Source organism: Heterocephalus glaber, unplaced genomic scaffold (assembly GCF_053883595.1).
Source record: "Heterocephalus glaber isolate CG9 unplaced genomic scaffold, H.glaber_assembly_v1.0 deba00001606, whole genome shotgun sequence".
In the NCBI taxonomy this organism is placed as follows: Eukaryota; Metazoa; Chordata; class Mammalia; order Rodentia; family Bathyergidae; genus Heterocephalus; species Heterocephalus glaber.
Window position 1 is genome coordinate 8,744,392 of NW_028258377.1, and position 18,140 is coordinate 8,762,531.

The 18,140-nt window shown below is 45.1% G+C and overlaps 1 protein-coding gene across 10 annotated transcripts in view; it reads left to right on the top strand.

The window, feature by feature from the left end:
• Positions 1 to 18,140, top strand: part of Mcc (MCC regulator of Wnt signaling pathway) — a 425,319-nt gene that overhangs the window by 379,948 nt on the left and 27,231 nt on the right. For 8 of the 10 annotated variants that reach the window (XM_087194482.1, XM_087194483.1, XM_087194484.1 and 5 more), the window contains 3 exons: positions 3,794 to 3,934; positions 6,445 to 6,548; positions 9,855 to 10,137. In XM_087194482.1, coding sequence (XP_087050608.1) covers positions 3,794 to 3,934; positions 6,445 to 6,548; positions 9,855 to 10,137 — 528 coding nt within the window. The remainder of the gene's footprint in view (positions 1 to 3,793; positions 3,935 to 6,444; positions 6,549 to 9,854; positions 10,138 to 18,140) is intronic. The other 2 variants (XM_021238432.2, XM_013077922.3) reach the window with 1 other exon arrangement.

The following is an 18,140-nucleotide window of genomic DNA, read 5'->3' on the forward strand; positions in this document are numbered from 1 at the left end:
GAAGCAGCAGAGCCAGTGTGCTGGAGGCGCCTCTGGTGTTGGCCAGGCTGCTGCTCTAACTCTCTCTGTTCTTCCTAATTCCCTAATTTTTATTTATACTTCTGCCAGTGTGCCCAACCCTGAGTCCCAACATCATATTCTCATTGTCCTACTGAAAGTAAATTTACCCATAGTACTGTGGATTCTTCCCAGCTGTGACTACAGAGATAGTTTGAGTTTCCACTTCTGCCTCTTGGAAGAACCTGGTTTGTATATCATCCTAGTGATGTGAGAGTTGCTAAAAAAGCAAGGAAAAGGACTGTGGCCAAACCATGCTCACCACCCTGACTCAGACATGGTTCCGTGGTCGCAGAGTAGATTGTTGGGCCACAGCCAAGTATGGTGTGGCTACTTTGACCTACCAGTCTTTGCTGGGAGAGCATAGTAAGAACTGGAAAGCTTGAACTAACCAGGAAGAAATGCAGATACCATTCCCATCCACCAGTGCTTAATTCCACTCCTCTTGTGTATGGCAAAACTGAATAAATTAAATTATCATGTTAGTCCTTCCTGATTTGAAACTGTTTAATACAGTTTTTGAGAATTAAGGAAGTGTGGCAATCTAGGTCATTTAAAATCTTGAAATTAAATGGTTTCCTTATTAAATCCTAAATACTTACAGTGACAGTCTTGAAGGTTACCAAGTTGCAGTAAAGCAGAAGCAGCCTTCTCAGTATCACTGGCCTGGGAGTGCTTAAAAATTGAATCAGATATGTCCTTTGCTATTTAATGAACTCACATGCCTTCAGGGGGGCCCTCAGTGTAGTGAGGATCTGCTTTCTCCTGACTGTGGTACTTAACAAGCCTGCTTTGTGGCTGCACTCAGTGGAGGTTCCTGAATTATGTGCGATCAGGAGAGTCCAAAGATGAGAGAGATATTTGGTACTTGTAGCGCATATTATTATGTTGTTTAGCAGCTTACAGTGGGCTCTCACAGACAACTGCTTATCTTCAATTTATGAGGGTAAAAGTGGTACAGTATCATTTTGCAAATGAGAAAACAAAGGCTTTGAAGTTGAAAGTAGAGTGATCTTCCTCAAGTCTAGAGCTGTTAACCCAGGCAGAATTCCAACTCCTGCCCTTTGACCCTACCCACATTATCTATTCTGATCATAGCTACATCGGGACCTAGGGATTCCTAGATTAGAAATAATCTACTAGTTATATCCTGATGTTTGTTATTGAACTGCGTATCTCAACATGGAAGGCTTATTACTCTGCAAAAATGCTAGCCTGTAACTTTGTGACTTGTGAGGGCAGGGAGAGGAAAGTTCATACCTGCCACAGTGTTCTTCCTCATGTAGCACACCTGTGTTATGCAACTGCTGTGTTCTCCCCTATTCGATATGTAAAGCAAAGTAAAGCAGACAAGGCCCCTGGTACCGTGGAGCTTATATTCTGCTAGGAAAGATAGACAAAAATATTCAAATAAGAAAAGAAAGCTTCAAGAAGAGCATAAATAGAGCACTGACCGAGTAACAGGGAGGATTCCTTTTTTGTTTTTTTGTATGTGATGCTGGGAATGGAAGCCAGGGCCTTGTCCATGCTATGTAAGTACTCTACCACTGAGCTGTACCCGCTGCTTGAGGGTTGATTTTTTTGATAGGTGCTCAGGGAAAGTGTCTTTGAAGAGGGAAGATTTAGAGACAAAAAATAAAAGAAATAGCCAGGTGACAGACCAAGGAGAGTCTGTAGCCCAACTTACTAGCCCTCAAGGCCAGGAAAAAGTAGGTCTGAAGCAGGAACCGTCTGAAACCAGTGGGACTGAGTGAGGGTTCCCTGGATTGGATGAGGCCCAGTGGGCAGTGCCTGGCTCTCGGGGATGGGGATTTTGAGGCCATGGGCAAATTTTATTCTTTAGTCTAAGTGTGCTTGGAGGTTGTTAAGGGATTTTAAACAGGGGAAGAACAAGGTCTAATTTACATTCTGAAAGATAATTCAGAGGTGAAGAATGGAAAGGGTGGGATGGGGTGGGTGGAGGCAGAGAGATGGTCACAGAGAATAAGGGTGGCACAGTGGGTCTGGTTCAGGATACTTGGGGCAGCAAAGCCAGTGGGAACCGCAGCGGATTAGGTGTGAATATAAGGAAAGGGTGATCTCAAAGATCCTCAGTTATCTAGCTTGTACTGTTGGAGGAATCCCTATCACTGAGATAGGGAAGATGGGGAAGAACAAAGTGTGGGGAAAATCAACAGTTTCCTCTCGGGATGTTAAATAGGAAGTTGGCATGTGACGGCCAGATGGAAATGTCAGCAGGCAGCTGAGGCTGTGAGACTGGCACTCAGAGGAAGGTCTGGGCTGGAGAAGTTTGGGAGCCATGGGAACAGAAATGCAGGTCAGAGTCAGGTACTAGATAAAATCATCCCTAAGGCGAGATCAGAGTACCCTGGTTGAGCCCTGTGGGAATGCCAGCCCTCACAGCTTTTGTAGAGAATAGGGAAATGGAGAAAACATTGCCGTGAGTCAAGACAAAGACTAGCAAGGGCCCTGACCTAAGGCCCCGACCTAAGAGAGGGAAGGATTCTAAGAAAGCATTTTGGTCTTGGCCACATGGAGCCCTATGAGCTGAGTAAATGGTTTCATCTAATTAGTGGGGACTGAATGTACCCTCAAGTCATAAATGAGAGAGTGAGGATGGTTTCAAGAAGTCTTAATAAGAACAGGGGCAGAAAGCTTGTTCTTAATAACAGCTTACCTTGAGTGGACTTTGGAGTCCCCAGAGCCAGATAGATAGTGGTCTTGGTTATGTGCCCAGCACACATTGCCCATGTGCATGAGAGTCCCCATATTTTGCACTAAGATACGTGATTCCAAGATCTATTCTCAAGGCAGATTGCTTCCACACCCCTTAGCACTGCAAGAGTCACTTGCATTTTGTGGGTGTGAAACTCCATGTCTCTGTGAGACCTGATGCTCAGAGTATTACACAAGGGCGTGTTTCATGGGACAGAAAATGAAGCTGAAAACTTTTTATTTGTTTTGATTTTCATTTTTTATTTATTTTCGCACTTTAAAAAAAAAACTTATTTGCCCCAAGTATATAGTTCTGAATCTGATAAAACTTTAAAGTTCTCACTGACCCAACCAATAGAATTGTTGGACTGTCCGACCTGGCTGGAGCTGGGACACCATCTATAGGCCCTGGTCTATTTCCAGGACTCTTTACAGCAGTTTCTTGTGTACTCACTGATTGATCTTTTGCTTCTGTTCTGCAGTGAATGGGTAAGAGCACAGGTCTGGGGCCAGATTGCCTGGGTCAAATCCCTGGGCAAGGACTTAACCATCCTGTCCCCTTGCCTGCTCTTCTGGGAAGTGAAGATAATAATACTTAATTCAGCAGGCTACCAGTAGGATGACTGAGCAAAGCCTCAGCAAATAGCACCCTGCAGCCATGCAGTGTGACTGGTAGGAGTACACCAGGTGCTACTCTTTCGAGAACCATGAGGTCACACAGCTGTTACTGTCTCGGGTTTATCCTCAACCTCACAGAGTACCTGGTATGTGAAACATGCTGTGGAGCACAGCAGAATGGAAAACAACCAGAAGCATACTTTTTATTTTCAACTCACACAGATTTTAATGATTGTTTTATTTCGAATTGTTTCCTTGATGATTTTGTGTCACTTACATTTGCTAAGGCATATGACAGCCCCACATGGTAATGTGCATTTCTGACCTGCATATAAATGAGACAACTAAAATATTGGCAAATTAATTACAGTACTAACTGAAAGTGATTTTTCTTCCTTTGTAGCCGTATTGAACACCTCAAATCCCAAAATGACCTCCTGACCATAACCCTAGAGGAATGCAAAAGCAATGCAGAGAGGATGAGCATGCTCGTGGGGAAGTACGAGTCCAATGCCACAGCGCTGAGGCTGGCCTTGCAGTACAGGTGCGGAGCTGGAATGGGAAGGACACACAGCCAGGTCTTTGTGCTGCTTACATTTAGAAATACATCCATAGTAATATTCTGCATATAAGTAGAAACCCAGCTTTCAGGATATTAATAAGGGGGTTGGACCAGCAAGTACTAGTGTGCTGTGTATTGAAAATCAATTAGCGTCCTGAGCAATTAAGAAATTAGGGATGATGAATATAGTATTAGTATCTTTCTCCTCCATATTTTCCATGTATTTCTGCCTTTCTCCTACTGTATTCTGCCAGTTTTTTTTTCAAGCAATATCACTCAAAATACCAGTTTTTGCATGATATGTTTATTAGTTCCTTCTGGTCTTTATTCATATACCTTGTACATTATTGTAAATCCAGTAGACTCCTTTTGTTTTCTGTTTTTTTGAGACAGTATCTTGCTGAGTTGCCCAGGCTGGGCTTGACATTGCCACCCTCCCCGCTCAGCCTCCAGCTCCTGTTTCTTCAGCATTGTCATAGTTTATAAAATAGCATTGTTTTTAAATGTCATAATTTTTTCAATTTATTTCGAATGGTTGTGTCCCCCACATTGTTTACATATTTCATTTTCTTTATTCATTTCTCTAAAAAGACATTTTGACACTTGCAGACTTTTAATACTGAAATTAATTTAATGGTGAATAAGAAAGATAAGATCTTCATTCTTTTGAATAGTTTCTTTAGTGTAAACTCTGTGAAGCAAGAATCACAGGTCAAATGATATGAATAGCTTCAGGGTTCTTCAGACATACTACCAATTGTTTTCCCATAAAAACAAGCCTATTTGAACCACTATAGTTAATTCATTGCTGAGCAAGTGGTATGTGAACATACTACTTTTTTCCTGCTGTATCAACTTTGGAATTTATCAGTTTTTAAATTAATGCTTGTTTAAAGCTACAAAACTATTTATGAGTATATTCTTAGGTTTATTTTATTAGTGTCACTGCTTAAGCATAGTTGCCAAGGACTCAAAATGACTGTATCTCAACATCCTCTAAAAAGCACAAGATTGTTTTAAGAATATTTTAAGAATATTTAAGAAAATCAAACTAATATGAGACCAAAGCTGAGATCAGTCATACAAGTTCACAGATGCATCAAAACGAGCAGAAAATCCTCCTTAACACAAGTCCTAACACCAGCCATCTCTGCCCTCAACCTGCCTTTGGTCAGAAAGGGCTTCTTACACATTAGCACATCCTCATGAGCTGTCTTAACACTTCTAGCCTGAAATACAGTCTGAGCCTGGAAGGAAGAGCTGCTAACACCTCAAGCTGTTAGGTTGTCCCTTAACTCTTAGTGCAGGATGATGAATGAAAAGATAATCAAAAGCAGGTGTCCTCTCAAATCACTGTTGGCTAGGGCAACATTTCCCATGTTCACCTTCCAGGAGCTAATCAGGCAGACACTTTGCTACTGCAGGCCTCTCATCCAGACCACACCAGTGCCATGTGCTTGCTCCACTTCTGTCTACACATCTGCAATGTGGGTGTCAGGCTGTGGGAAAACGGTTGGTCTTTGACCTACCTTGTTGGCCTAATGGATGATGGAGACAGAGTGACTGCTTCTTTTCTTAGAAATCCAAACTCAAACTCTTAAAAATAAGGGATCCTGTGAAGTCCTGAGAGTGTTTCATGAGACATTTTACAAGTAGCTAAAAGAACTTTCTGTTATGATGGAACTGTTCTTTGTACTAGGTCAAAATTGTCCTTTTCAGAGGTGTTATATTAGTTATTGATGGTTGTGTAACAAATTATCGTGTCATAGTTTTGAAATCAGGAACTTGGGATTGGCTTAGTTCTGGCCCAGGGTCTGTTAGAAAGCTCTGATGAGGCTTCCAGCCCAGGCTGCATCTTCTGAAACCTTAACTGGGACAGGAAGGTCTACTCCTAGGAAGGGTCACTCACATGGCCATGAGTGGGGACCGCTCTTCTTCCCTGAACTTGAGTGGAAGCCTGAGTTCCTCACCGCACAGGCCCCTTCAGAGGGCTGCTTTACAGTATTCAAGCATGGCAGCTGCCTCCAAAGAGGACAATCTGAGAGAGAATAGGGGTGAGAAAGTGACTGAGTGGAAGCCGGTGATTTTCATAATCTAACCTTGAGAGTGACATACCACTCTGCCACTGAGTGTTGCTCACACCAACCAACCCTGCAACGGCACCAGGGTAAAGATACTTGGGTGTGGGGGTCCATGGGAGCTACTGCAGGGGCTGCCATAGGTTTGTCACACGTCCCCTTGAGCTGGTCATCCAAGAATGACCAGCATGCCTCTCCCACTGTTATTGCTTCACTTGTATTATTCCAGAACCCTGTTTTGTGTTTTTAAATCACCAACATACAGCGCAAGCCACTGGCCTTGACCAGGGAATATTCCGGTAGCTTCCTCCCTTGTGTGGATGGTGCGGCTGAGCCACTCAGGAAATAATGCTGGCGTGGAAGGTGCTCACCCTTCCCTCCCAGAGCTGAGGGTGCCGTGTGCTTCTGTTTCAGTGAGCAGTGCATAGAGGCCTACGAACTCCTCCTGGCGCTGGCTGAGAGCGAGCAGAGCCTCATCCTGGGGCAGTTCCGTGCTGCCGGCGTGGGCTCCTCCCCTGGTGAGTGTCCTCCGAGTCTTCATCCCCCATCTCATCCCCAAGCCTCTTCTGTCTGCCACCCCCATCTCCCTGCCAGCAGTGAGTCATCTCTCAGCAACACGAAATTCGCTTGTCAAGTGTGTTTTTCGTTTTTCCTCATGACTGAGCGGGTAAATTGTTTATGTTGAATGCAGCAGTAACTGAAGTGGAAACAGAATTACAGGCAAGTTAAAACAAACAAGCCTTCTTAGGACACATATTCTTCTGGGCTGGCAGGAGGACCAGATGGAGTGGGAGGCCCACACTCGTGATGAAAGGGACCGACACACTGGAGTACTGCTTTTCACGGTCCCTTTGCTGCCCCTGTGGCCTTTGCCTTGTCTTATTCCTTTGATTTGCTATGTGTGCTCCCCAAGTCTGAGTAGTTTTTGATTGTGGGTTCCTACCATTGCTCTTGGTGTGTTAATGAATGAAGAAGTTTCACACATGCTGTTGCCAGTGTCACAGAATGCTCACCCTCTGATCCCAGCCGTGGTGCAGCCAGGGGATCCACCACAATCCTGCATCCCTACAGACTTCCCTGTCCCCATCCCAGGGCTTAGGTCTCCTTTTGGCCTAACTTATACCTCAGGATCCACACTGCTTCCCCCCACTTCCTCTCAAATTTGAGTACCTTGAACCTGTATTTAATTGAAAAGTGGAACAATGTGGCCTCTCGGGCTAAGCAACGTTTGCTGAACAGCACCCAGTGGCCAGTGTTGGTGGCTCTGAGGCCTTCAGTGACAAAAGACGACTGTTGGGGAGGGAGACCATGGAGAGGGGCTGCCACCTTAGTGCAAGACCGCACCTCTCTCTATATCAGCAGCATCTTTAGAGAAGCAGTGGCAAGGCGACAAAGCTGAAAAAGCAAGGTCACTCCTCAGCCCAGGGTAGGTGGCATGGGCAGAGCAGCTCTGTCCTTCTGTGGTGACCAGCCCTCTGTCATGGACGGCTCTGAGCTGTGAGCTCCACAGCCCACAAGAGCTGTGTGTTCGCTTTAGGACTTATGCTTCCAGGATATACCTTACCGAGGTCACCACCCAGGCCCTGCCTGAATGACTCACCTGTCCTCCTAGCTCCTTCCCCTGCAAGCATCCAGCTTTCACACCTCATTTTTACATATTTTCCCTCCTTTGGTTATGATGTGCACAGGAATCTGAATCAAATCTAGAGGAAAGGAAACAAGTCAGGGATTAATTTCATGCTTTATACCCAAGTTATCCAGCAAGGCAGCTGACTTTATTTGCATGGGTGACTGTCTTCAACCTCCTCTTTCTGTCTAATAGCATTACCAGCCCAGCCTAGAAGTGGAAACTGTGCCAACATTTCCATTAGAAACCTCATTTTTAACTGAACCATAAAACTTTATTCCTCATGTGAAACAGAACCTAAATGATGTTGGCCTGCTGTCAGCTAGATAGATAGATAGATAAATTGATTTTTCCTTTAATTGATTATCTATCAAATTTTTATCAGAGGAATGTCTTAGCCTGCTCCATCCTCAAGGGGACCTTTTTAGGCTTCTACCTACTCATACCCATTTCTTGGTAGGAGCTGAAAGGGCTTAAATAAATGTGTATTTAAAAATCAATAATGAAATGGTTTGTATTTACTAAATACTAGCTAGCTCATGTATGTATTTATGAGATGCGCCAGCCAGTAATATCATGCCTACTTCAGAGCAGAATTTAAATAGCAGTCAGTTGGTGAGATGTATGTAAAATGTCTTTGTGGAAGTAAAAATGGTGTGAAAGTTCAGAGAAATGCCCAGAGGGAAGTTTAGGGAGTCAGAGCCTGCAGAATGTACCTCCCCAGACTTCTCCACTCTCTGCAGTACTGAAGGTTGCCTCAGTTTTGTGGCTGCCTCCCATTAAATCTCACTCTTCCACTCATCTGACAGCAGCAATTGACCTGTCACTCTGCATAAGAACTCCTTTGTGATGTTATCCACAGTATCCATTATCGCAGTTGTTTTCTTTGTTTCTTATTGACTTTCCGAACATTCACTGTGTTAATTCTAGATGATTAAGGTTTTCAAACTGAGCTGCTGGAAGTTGGAAGGGTTTCTTTGGGCCTCAGCAATGGGTTTGCTGGGTGAAGAGCTGAGTGTACCTCACCCCTCCCATTCTACTCAGTTCCACAGTTAGCATTTTATAAGACTCAGCATACAGGGTTTTTAGATTTCATTGGAAAGTATTTGGTAGAGCATAGACTGTACTGTACAGGTGGCAAACTGTTGACTGTTTTGGCCAGCACAGTTTTGTTTATTTTTTTAAGACTTGTTTTTTAGAGCAGTTTTGGGTTTTTAACAAAGTGGAGGGGAAAGTTCAGAGATCCCCATCTGCTTCTTGCCCCTGCACATCCACAGCCTCTCCAATATCAGTGGGATAATTTATCAAGAGTGATGGCCCTACATAGACATGCCATTACCCCCCAAAGACCACAGGTCACATCAGCCCTTGCTCTTGGTGGTCTTCATCCTGTGGGCTTGGATGGATATATAATGATGTGTATTTACCATTACAGCATCATACAGAGTATTTTGCTGGCCTAAAATCTTGTATGCTCCAAGTATTCATTCTCCCCTTGCCAACCTTTGGCGACCACTGTTCTTTTTGGTGTCACCATAGCTTTGCTGTTTTCAGAACAGTTTTAAAACATAAGAATGTGAACATTTTGAGTAGGAACTTGCCTGTCTGGCTCTGTATTGGTGCCCACGCTGCCCCAGTGTCCTGCTCTAGCCCAGTCACCTCTCTCGAGAAGCGTCTGAGTTGAGACACCACTTTCAAGTTGAGAGGGATAGGGATTGCACTGGTACAGAAATTACAGAGCTAATATAAAGTTCTCATGTGAACTCTTAGTTTTCTCTCTTTTGCCCCTAATAAAGCTCTAGCCAAAGTTGACATGTGGAGAGAGGGCCTTGCACCTCAGTTTCTCCCTGCCCTTATTCACCTAGTGCCAGTGCACAGACCTGGGCCTGCATGCAGGAGAAGCCAAGAGCCCAGACAACTAGAAAGTCAGCATGTGAGAGCTGGAATCAGATCTTGGAGATCATACCCCTTCTCCTGCCCATAAGCACAGCAGAGCCCAAGCAGAGAAATGCCTTCCCCAATGGCAACCTTTGAGAGACACAGTCAAGCCCTGGACACAGGTCTCCTCTCTTCTCACTGGTGCTCCCCACTGCGCTACCTGTGCCCTGAGAGACTGAGAAGGGAAATGCAGGTTCATTCCCAGGCTTACCTTACCCATGCCTGTGAGGATTAATCCATTGGCTTCTTTGCAACATAGGAGACCAGTCAGGGGATGAAAACATCACCCAGATGCTGAAGCGGGCCCACGACTGCCGGAAGACGGCCGAGAACGCTGCCAAGGCCCTGCTTATTAAATTGGATGGCAGCTGTGGGGGAGCCTTCGCCATGGCCGGCTGCAGCGTACAGCCCTGGGAGAGCCTGTCCTCCAACAGCCACACAAGGTACTGCCAGGCTTTGCTGAAGGAGGGACCTATGCCTGTGTATTCTCCTCGCCAGTGGAGAGGTGCAGTGGTGCAGCTGCTGGGAACTGTGTGGCTTAGGTAAAGCAAGACGCTGCAGGCTTGTAGCTAGCTCCATCCACAGAGTCAGAGAAATAGAGCAGGGAGCTAGAATGTGGCCTTCTCTCTTTCGGGCCTCATGGAATCAGCAGTCCAGAGAGGAAGGGTGATTTGCCCTAAAGTATTAGGTAGAATGGAACACAAACCTACTTTTCTGTCTGGTGCTCTTTCTCCCTACTGTTCTGTTCTCCATTTCTTTATAATTCTGGATTTCAGGAAGCACTTAGATTTCGGAGGGCACTGGCTATATAGGTCCCTGAGCTCCCCAGGCCCAGCCCACCTGTCCTCCACTCCCACTCTCTTCTTGGGCCTCTCATTCATAAGGTCTTCTCAGGCAAGAGCCTCTCCTCTCATCTCTTTGTCCTTGTTGAGTGATGCCACATTCACAGCTGTGCTTACCAGGCACTTAATCATGAACCTGAGGTCAAGTTCAGTCTGTAAATCTAGAGAATTAAAGAGGGTGCTGGAAAAAGATGAGAAGGAGAGCAGCCAAGACCTTGCTAAGCGTAATTTGTTGAAACTGTTTGATCAGGGGGTCAGAATGAAGCCTCTTCTAGTTATCTTCCCATTTTTGGCCATCTGAAGCCCTAAATACGCAAATGCCTTCCCCTTATATACCAGTTCTCAGTCTAGGAGGTCCTAGGTTACAGCTTCTTAAGGGATTTTGAAATTACGAAAGACAAAAAGATGACTTAGCATTTTTACAGGTAAGAAAGCCTTGGTTCAGAGATGTGTAAGTGACTTGTCCGAGGCCACAAGCCTGCTAAGAGGGTAACCCAGGACTTCAGACAAAACCGTTGACCTTCCCACTGGAAGGTCCATTTGTCCTGTCCCACGTAACAGAACCTACTTGCTGACCAGGTGACTAGAAGGACAGATGAGATCTCAAAAGCCAGGCAAGAACTACTGATTTTTTTCTTGGTGCCCAAGAGCAGATTAATGCCTCCATCTCGTTCCCACTGGCGGTCCCAGCCATCTGCCTCAGTGCATCCATTTACCTGTGCTGGACTCCCATGTCCCACGAGAGGGCACATTCCCACTACCACAGTTGGCCAGGTGCCCACAAACACAAGGAGGTATTTCCTCTGGACCCCACCAACAGTTGTCTTATTCAGTGAAACTCAGATTACAATTCATTTTTTTCTTAAAGCCAAATTCTTCTATTTAAATAGAGAAAGCAGATGCTCCTCATAATGACTTCTCCAGACATGAATAATACATTCATGTAGGTAGAGATGGAGAACTCATGCTGTCAGTGATACTGTTCTTTTGAATTAGTGAATGTAAGAATTGGGTCAACAGGAAATGTGTGCTTTTTTAGTAGCTTACGAGATTTGTGCTAAAGATCATTTTCTCATGCCTCAGCCTCTAAAAAATAAATTTTATTATTTTAATCTGAATCAGAAACAACTTTGGAGTTGGTCAGAAGTGAGGAAAATTTTGGCCCCATGTTAATGGAGACCTTGGATTTGAATATTTGTTAGAGAGGTAGATATGTTGTTAACATACAAGTGAGCCTTGATTATGAGACAGTTTTCTCAGAGAAATTTGATTTTTGGTGATGTACTTCTATAAGTTGAGACAAATTCCACAACACTGAGTCTCTGGATTCAGTAATGACCTTACTAAAGAATGGGTTTTTAACTAGTTTCAGTCTCAGATGGGCTTTCCATCAAAAGATGTTTAGCTTAGTTCTGAGTCTACTCAGTTCTCTGAAAATTCACTTTCCCCTCCTCCCCATAGCAGAGCAGCTCCAATAGATATAGAACCACATTGCAGCATTTATGTGGCCCTGTGGATTCATAGGACCTGACACAATTATACTGTTTCAGATAAACTTGGTTTCCAGCCCCCAGACTCTTTCACAATTACAGTAATCACAGTAATTTTTCTTGTAAGTCTTGCCATTCTGGCTTGGACATTCCCCCATACCAAATTTATGCAAAAAAGAAAGAAAAGGAGCTTTCTGTGTAAATTACCTTACCACCCACTATAACCACCTGGCATAGCATTCTACTCAGAGTGTCCATCTACTGTTACTCAAGTTCTCAGGAAAGGAATGCTGACCGTCAGTCCTCCAGAGGCATTTCTAGCACTACGGGCTATGAGCCATGTGCAGAGGTGCCATGAGCTTCTTTGTACCCGCAGGTATCCAGAACGCTGCCCGCCTGGCCTATTGTAATAGGGGTTGACGGAGCTCCAGAGGTGCCCAGTTCACTCTCTAAACTAGTCCAGATTAAGATCAGATTTCATGGAGCAGAAAGACTCTGCTACCACTAAGGCCAGCAGAATCGTGTGAAAAGGGAGATGGCTTGAACTAGCCATCCAGTTAGGACAGGCCTCTGCCACCTCCATCAGCAAGCTTCAGGCAATGAGAGTCAGGCTATATCTGGCTGTTTCAACAGTCATCTTTACTGGAAAAGAGAATGTGCTTTCCCATCCAAGAATCAGAGTCCATCAAAGTCCCAGGATTAATGCTTATTAGTGTTATTACACTTCAGCATCCAGCTGAGACAGATTCTTCTGTGTGACAGCCTGGTGAACGGCCTTCCTGCTCCAATGTCCTTGCAACTTACTTTTTAGGTTCTATGAGAATATGATGGAAACATGAAATCCTTTTAATACTATTTTTTTTCTTTCAGACCCGATTTCCTGATGTCAAAAGAATTATATGCTCATTATAAAAGCAAGCAGGCTGAATGTGTTAGTGAGTACCTGTAATCCCAGCACTCTGAGAAGATCACAAGTTTGAGCCCAGCCTGGGAAATTGTGTGATTTAGCATTACTGTCTCAAAATTTTAAAAATTAAAAAGGATGGGAATGTAGCTCATTGCAAAGTCTCTGGGTTCAATTCCTAGTACCTAGAGAGAGAGACATACAGAAAGACAGATAGACAAGAATAAACAACAATAATCCCAGCATTACAAAATGCATGATGCACAAAGAAAATTTTCTGCTAGGACCCTCATTGGATAGGACATAGGAACAGTGTGGGCCACAGATTTAAGTGCAGTTTTTTTTAAGGTCTGGGTTCCAAAGAATAGAAATGTGCCTCAATAGCTTAGACCTAAAGGGTCTTCTTGGAAGGTTATGAGGCCTGTCCTTGTGCAATTTCTATGGGACCAGTTCTAAGCAGAATTAGCTGGCTCAAAGGTGATTTGTTTCCAATGTCAAAAAGCCCTCTCTACATATTGAATTATTCTCCTATAGCCAGTATGTGTAAGAGGCCTCTCCCTCTAAACCCTTGCTGACCTGGAGTATTAGAGTGCACGTATTTTCTTTTTTGGTACTGGCGATCAAACTCGGGACCTTGCACTTATGAGGCAGATGGCACAACCACTGAGCTAAATCCCCGGCCCAGTGTGCATGTATTTTCAATTTGACTATCTTGGTTAAGGTCTAACAGTGTCTGTCTTGGTTTGTTATCAGTGACCAATCCAGGAATGAGTTAGTATTATTTAGAGATGCCCAGTTTCCAATAACAGTGTGGTGGCACCTTTAAAAATGGCTGCATACATAGAATTTATCTCCTAAACATCTCTGTTTTTTATTTTGACTTTCATTGTCAGCTAAATTCCTGGGCACTTTCTGGACCTAGGCAGTTTCTGAGGATATTATCTGACTGCAGATTTTCTCATACCCATATTTTGTGAGATTTTGTTGGGTAATTTACCCTCATCTAACCTCCATTTCTCCTGGAGAATTCTCATAACCATTGTAGAACACATAAGCCTTAGTGTCATGGCGTTTGCTTAGTGTTTTCATTTGCTGTGAAACCCTTTCATTGTCAAAAAGGGTATGAGAGGTTACCCTGGTGCGACAGTACAAGATAAAGACAGTAGACCAGAAGAATGGGGCCACCAAGGAGTGGCGTAAGTGCCAACTGCCCCCTGGACTGAGCCCTCCTCCAAATCAGTGTCATATGCTCAATAAAACAGATGCCCGTGGCCTGGGGATATAGCTTAGTGGTTCAGCACCTGCCTGGCACTCTCAAGGCCCTGAGTTCAATTCCCAGTATATATAAAAGAAGATGCCCTGCCTCTAGACCTACCCTTATAAAAATGAGCTATGTCTGATGGAAGTCAGATCTGAGTTAGGACCAGGTAAGATGCCGCTAAAAATTGCAGAAAAATGCCATCAATGATTCTTGAGGCAAAAAGAAGGAAATGCCCATGTAGCTTTCTGTCAGAGCAAGCTGAGCTAGTATTTCTGCTAATGAGCAGGATGTGAAACACCTTGAGGCTGGTAATGGGACTTGGTGCAGAGGGACAGAGGAGGTGGTATTTGACATCGTAGCTGGTTTTCACAGCCCATCCTACAGCAGACCTAGTAGACAGAGAGTGGGTCATCTGGAAGAGGCCAGGCTGCGGGCCAGCTGCGTGTGCCCTGGGTGTGTGGCAAGATGCGCTGGCAGTTGGTGGATGCATAGTAAGCCAGCGCAACACGTGCTCCAGCAGAGCATCACCAAAAGAAACCCACACATTCATCCTGGTTCCTCAAAAAACCCCAACAAAACACAAACTTGTGCAGCCAGGTGGGCTGGAGGTTTCCTCACCTACAGCCACAGCCTCAATCCCATCAAGAACACCTCCATCCTCCATGCCGAGAGCAGGACTCAGACAGTCTGCGGGAAGTGATTTATTCCCCGTGACAGCTGAGCTCATCCTGTGCTCCAAGCTGAGAGTTAATGGATGACTTAGCCTTGCCCAGCTGACAGCAGGCCTTTGGGAGGCTGCCAGGGCCTCATCTCAGGGAGGCCGAGGAAAGGCCAGTGGCTTCCCCTCCTTCACCATTGTCATAATCATATTCCGCAGTGGAACATTAAGGGCTTGAAGCAGAATTGTAATTAACCTCGCCTGATCTGTTCCCTGCTGGTGTCCTGGGAGAGAGGGAGGTTGGAGGGCCTGGTAATGTGGTGCTTATCTTGAAATTCAGCATTCCTCTGCTTAACAGCAGTTTGAGGCTCTGAGCTTCCAACAGGGTAAGTTCTGTGAACTGAACTCTCTTATTCTTTTTTCTTCCTTTCTGGAAATGATGCTTGTAACACAAAGGGTGAAGCAGAAGGCTTCCTGCTCAGCCAGGAATCAGCTCCAGGCCCTAGAGGGTGACAGAGCCTGTGGGTTTTCCCTGCTCATTCGCATTTGTGGGCTTCTCCCTGATTCTGGTGGTCTCTATAAAGTCCAGTCAAGCCCTGGCTGCTTTTTTGTCTTCGGAAGGAAGTTCTGGATGGTTGTAGATGGCGGACCTCTCAGGGATCCCGAGTCTGCTGGTGGGCCTGGCCAGTTTTGGGCTTGTCAGGAAAGGGGCCCTGTCCCTGCTCCTCACCCACAGTGTGTGGGCGCCTCCACCTGGTCCTGCCTGCTTCCTGCTTCAGGCCATAGTGTCCTCTCCACAACATGGGAGGTGGGAACCATTAGTGCCCCATATACTGCACCCGAGAAAGGTTGGGTAGTTCACTCTGGGCCACAGGACTAAGAAGGACCCGAAGAGAAATGTTCAGGTAGGTCTGGCTTCAGAGACCTTCTGGCCCTCAGTGGTGTCTACCACAGCAACCTGGAAGTAGAGTGGCCTCTACCTAGAAAACATGAGGGTGTCCAGTTACCTCACAGGCTACTAAGCAAGTGCCTATATCCTGAGGGGCAGACATGTGGTTCTCAAACCTGAGCTTCCATCAGAGTCCATATTCAAACAGGTTACTGGGCAGAGTCCCTGACTCTGGCCTGAGGGATCTGGCTCAGGAACGCGCAGTCAGGGATGCCAATGTGGCGGTCAGCTCAGGGATTCCTCTTTGAGAACTGTTAGGGTAGACTGATCCTGCTAAGTAGAAAATCTGCCAAAATTTTATCACTTCCCTTCATTCAGAATAATTAGACAACTCTAGCTTTTAGTGCTCTTTGATTTTGCAATTTCTATTTTAAATGTAAACCAATAATGATGCTTCAAATGTAAATGCTCTTTTTCTAAAAATAGTAGTGTGAAGAAAATATAGCAAAATGTCATATGGGTGACAGGCATGTGGGTATTGGTTATTCTCTGTGTATTTTTCTGGCATTTGAAGCTTTGTAAAATAATTTTTCATGAAAAGGAAAGGCTAAACTTGTAAGTTAACCTTGGGCTGCAGTCCTGGCTTCATTCCTGAAGCTTCCTCCTTCCTGACAGGGAGAGAAGGCCTGCTCTTCCCCAGCGACTCAGTCTAAACATATGGTGCCTGGGAGCCCAGCTCAGCACTCAGCCCAGTGAGTTGCCATGTGAGCAATGCCACCTCTTGCATTTGCTTTAATTTGCCCACTCATTCATCTGGGGAGCATTAGATGCCTGTCCCTTTGAGTCAGTGTTGACAGTCTGAAGGTGAGCTCCCACGCCCAATCTAAAGGGTTTTGTATGCATCATGCCCACCGCAGAGCTGTTTGCAGACAGGGCGGAAGAGGACTGCCAGGGGGTGGGGCATTAGTCCCTCTGGTGGGCAGCTGTGGCTCACAAATGCACCACACACCTCCACAGTGCCCTGTGCCGTGGTCTTGTCTGCTTTGTCAGGCTTCCTGTGAACAACATCACTCCCTTATGGAATAGCACCTGAGGTATCTAACTGAAGGTGCTACTTCTCCTTTCTCATCCTTTTAAAATATAGTATAAGAAGGGGGCAGGGATTTAGCTCAGTGGTTCTGCCACCTGCCTTGCAAGCACAAGGTCCCAAGTTCGATCCATGGTAGAAAAACATAAATAAAATAAAATATATCATGAGAAAACACAATAATGATGATTAATATTTTTACCTTTCCTCTGCCTTCCTTGCCCTCATCCTACCTCAGGCTTCCGTTCTTTATTGTTGAAGTAGCCTCCTGAGGGGCCTCCCAGCCCTGGCCTGGTTTCCCTACCTCTCTCTTCAGCATAGCCAGAGGGATCCTTCTAAAATGTAAGGCAGATCATGTCACTCCTCTTACAACCCTTCAGTGACTGCCATTCTAATTCTAGAGAAAACTTAAAAATTCTAGACACAACCTTAACTGAAATGGCACCTGCCTTCTTCCACACACTCTGACCAGTTCTGCTTCCTCCTCCAGTCGGCTCTGCTTCAGCCATAGTCCCATCTTGCTGGCCAAGCTCCCAGCCTCGGAGCTTTAGCAATTCTTTGTTCTCTGCCTGGCTCAGTCTTCTTTTTTTTGGTACCGGAGATTGTACTCAGGACCTTGCTCTTGCCCAGGCAGGCATGGTGCCACTGAGCTAAATCCCCAGCCCATGGCTCAGTCTTTTTCAGCACATCTGTGTAGCTCTTTTCTCGCCTCTTTTAGGTCCCCTCCAGGCCTTCCCTCCAGCACCATTTCTGATAATAACTCCATCCCTACTTTGTACTCCCTGTGCCTTTGGCTTCATTTTTCTCCCTGGTACAGTGTATAGTGTAATTTCACTTCCTGTCTTCCCCCATTAGAATATAAGTCCCATGAGGTAAGGCAAGGGCCTAGACTTGGGTGGCTCATAGTAGGCACTTTGGTATGTCCGAATAAATGAATGATAGCTCTATTTATCAAGGGCTTACTATATGCTGTGCATTGGTCTAAGCACCTTACACTTTACATTGTTTTATCCTTACCACAACTTTATGGAGCATGTAACACTATTCTCTTCGTTTCACAGATGAGGAAATAGACCTATGTAAGAGGCTCAGGGCATAAGTAACGGTAGTACTTTGGTATTAGAGCTCTCCAAAGCAGCAGACCAATAGGAGACATGTATGGATATGGATATCTTTATATAGAGACAACTCATATTTCTGTCTCTGTAGACATCTATTTCTCCACACATGCACGGAATGATATATATATTTTTGGTACCAGGGATCGAACATAGGACCTTGCGCTTGCAGGGCAGGCAGTGGAACCACTGAGCTAAATCCCTACCCCTGTACAGAATGATTTTAAGGAATTGGCTCCTTTGATTATGGGACTGGCAAGTTTGAAATCTTCAGATCAGGCTGGAAACCCAAGGAC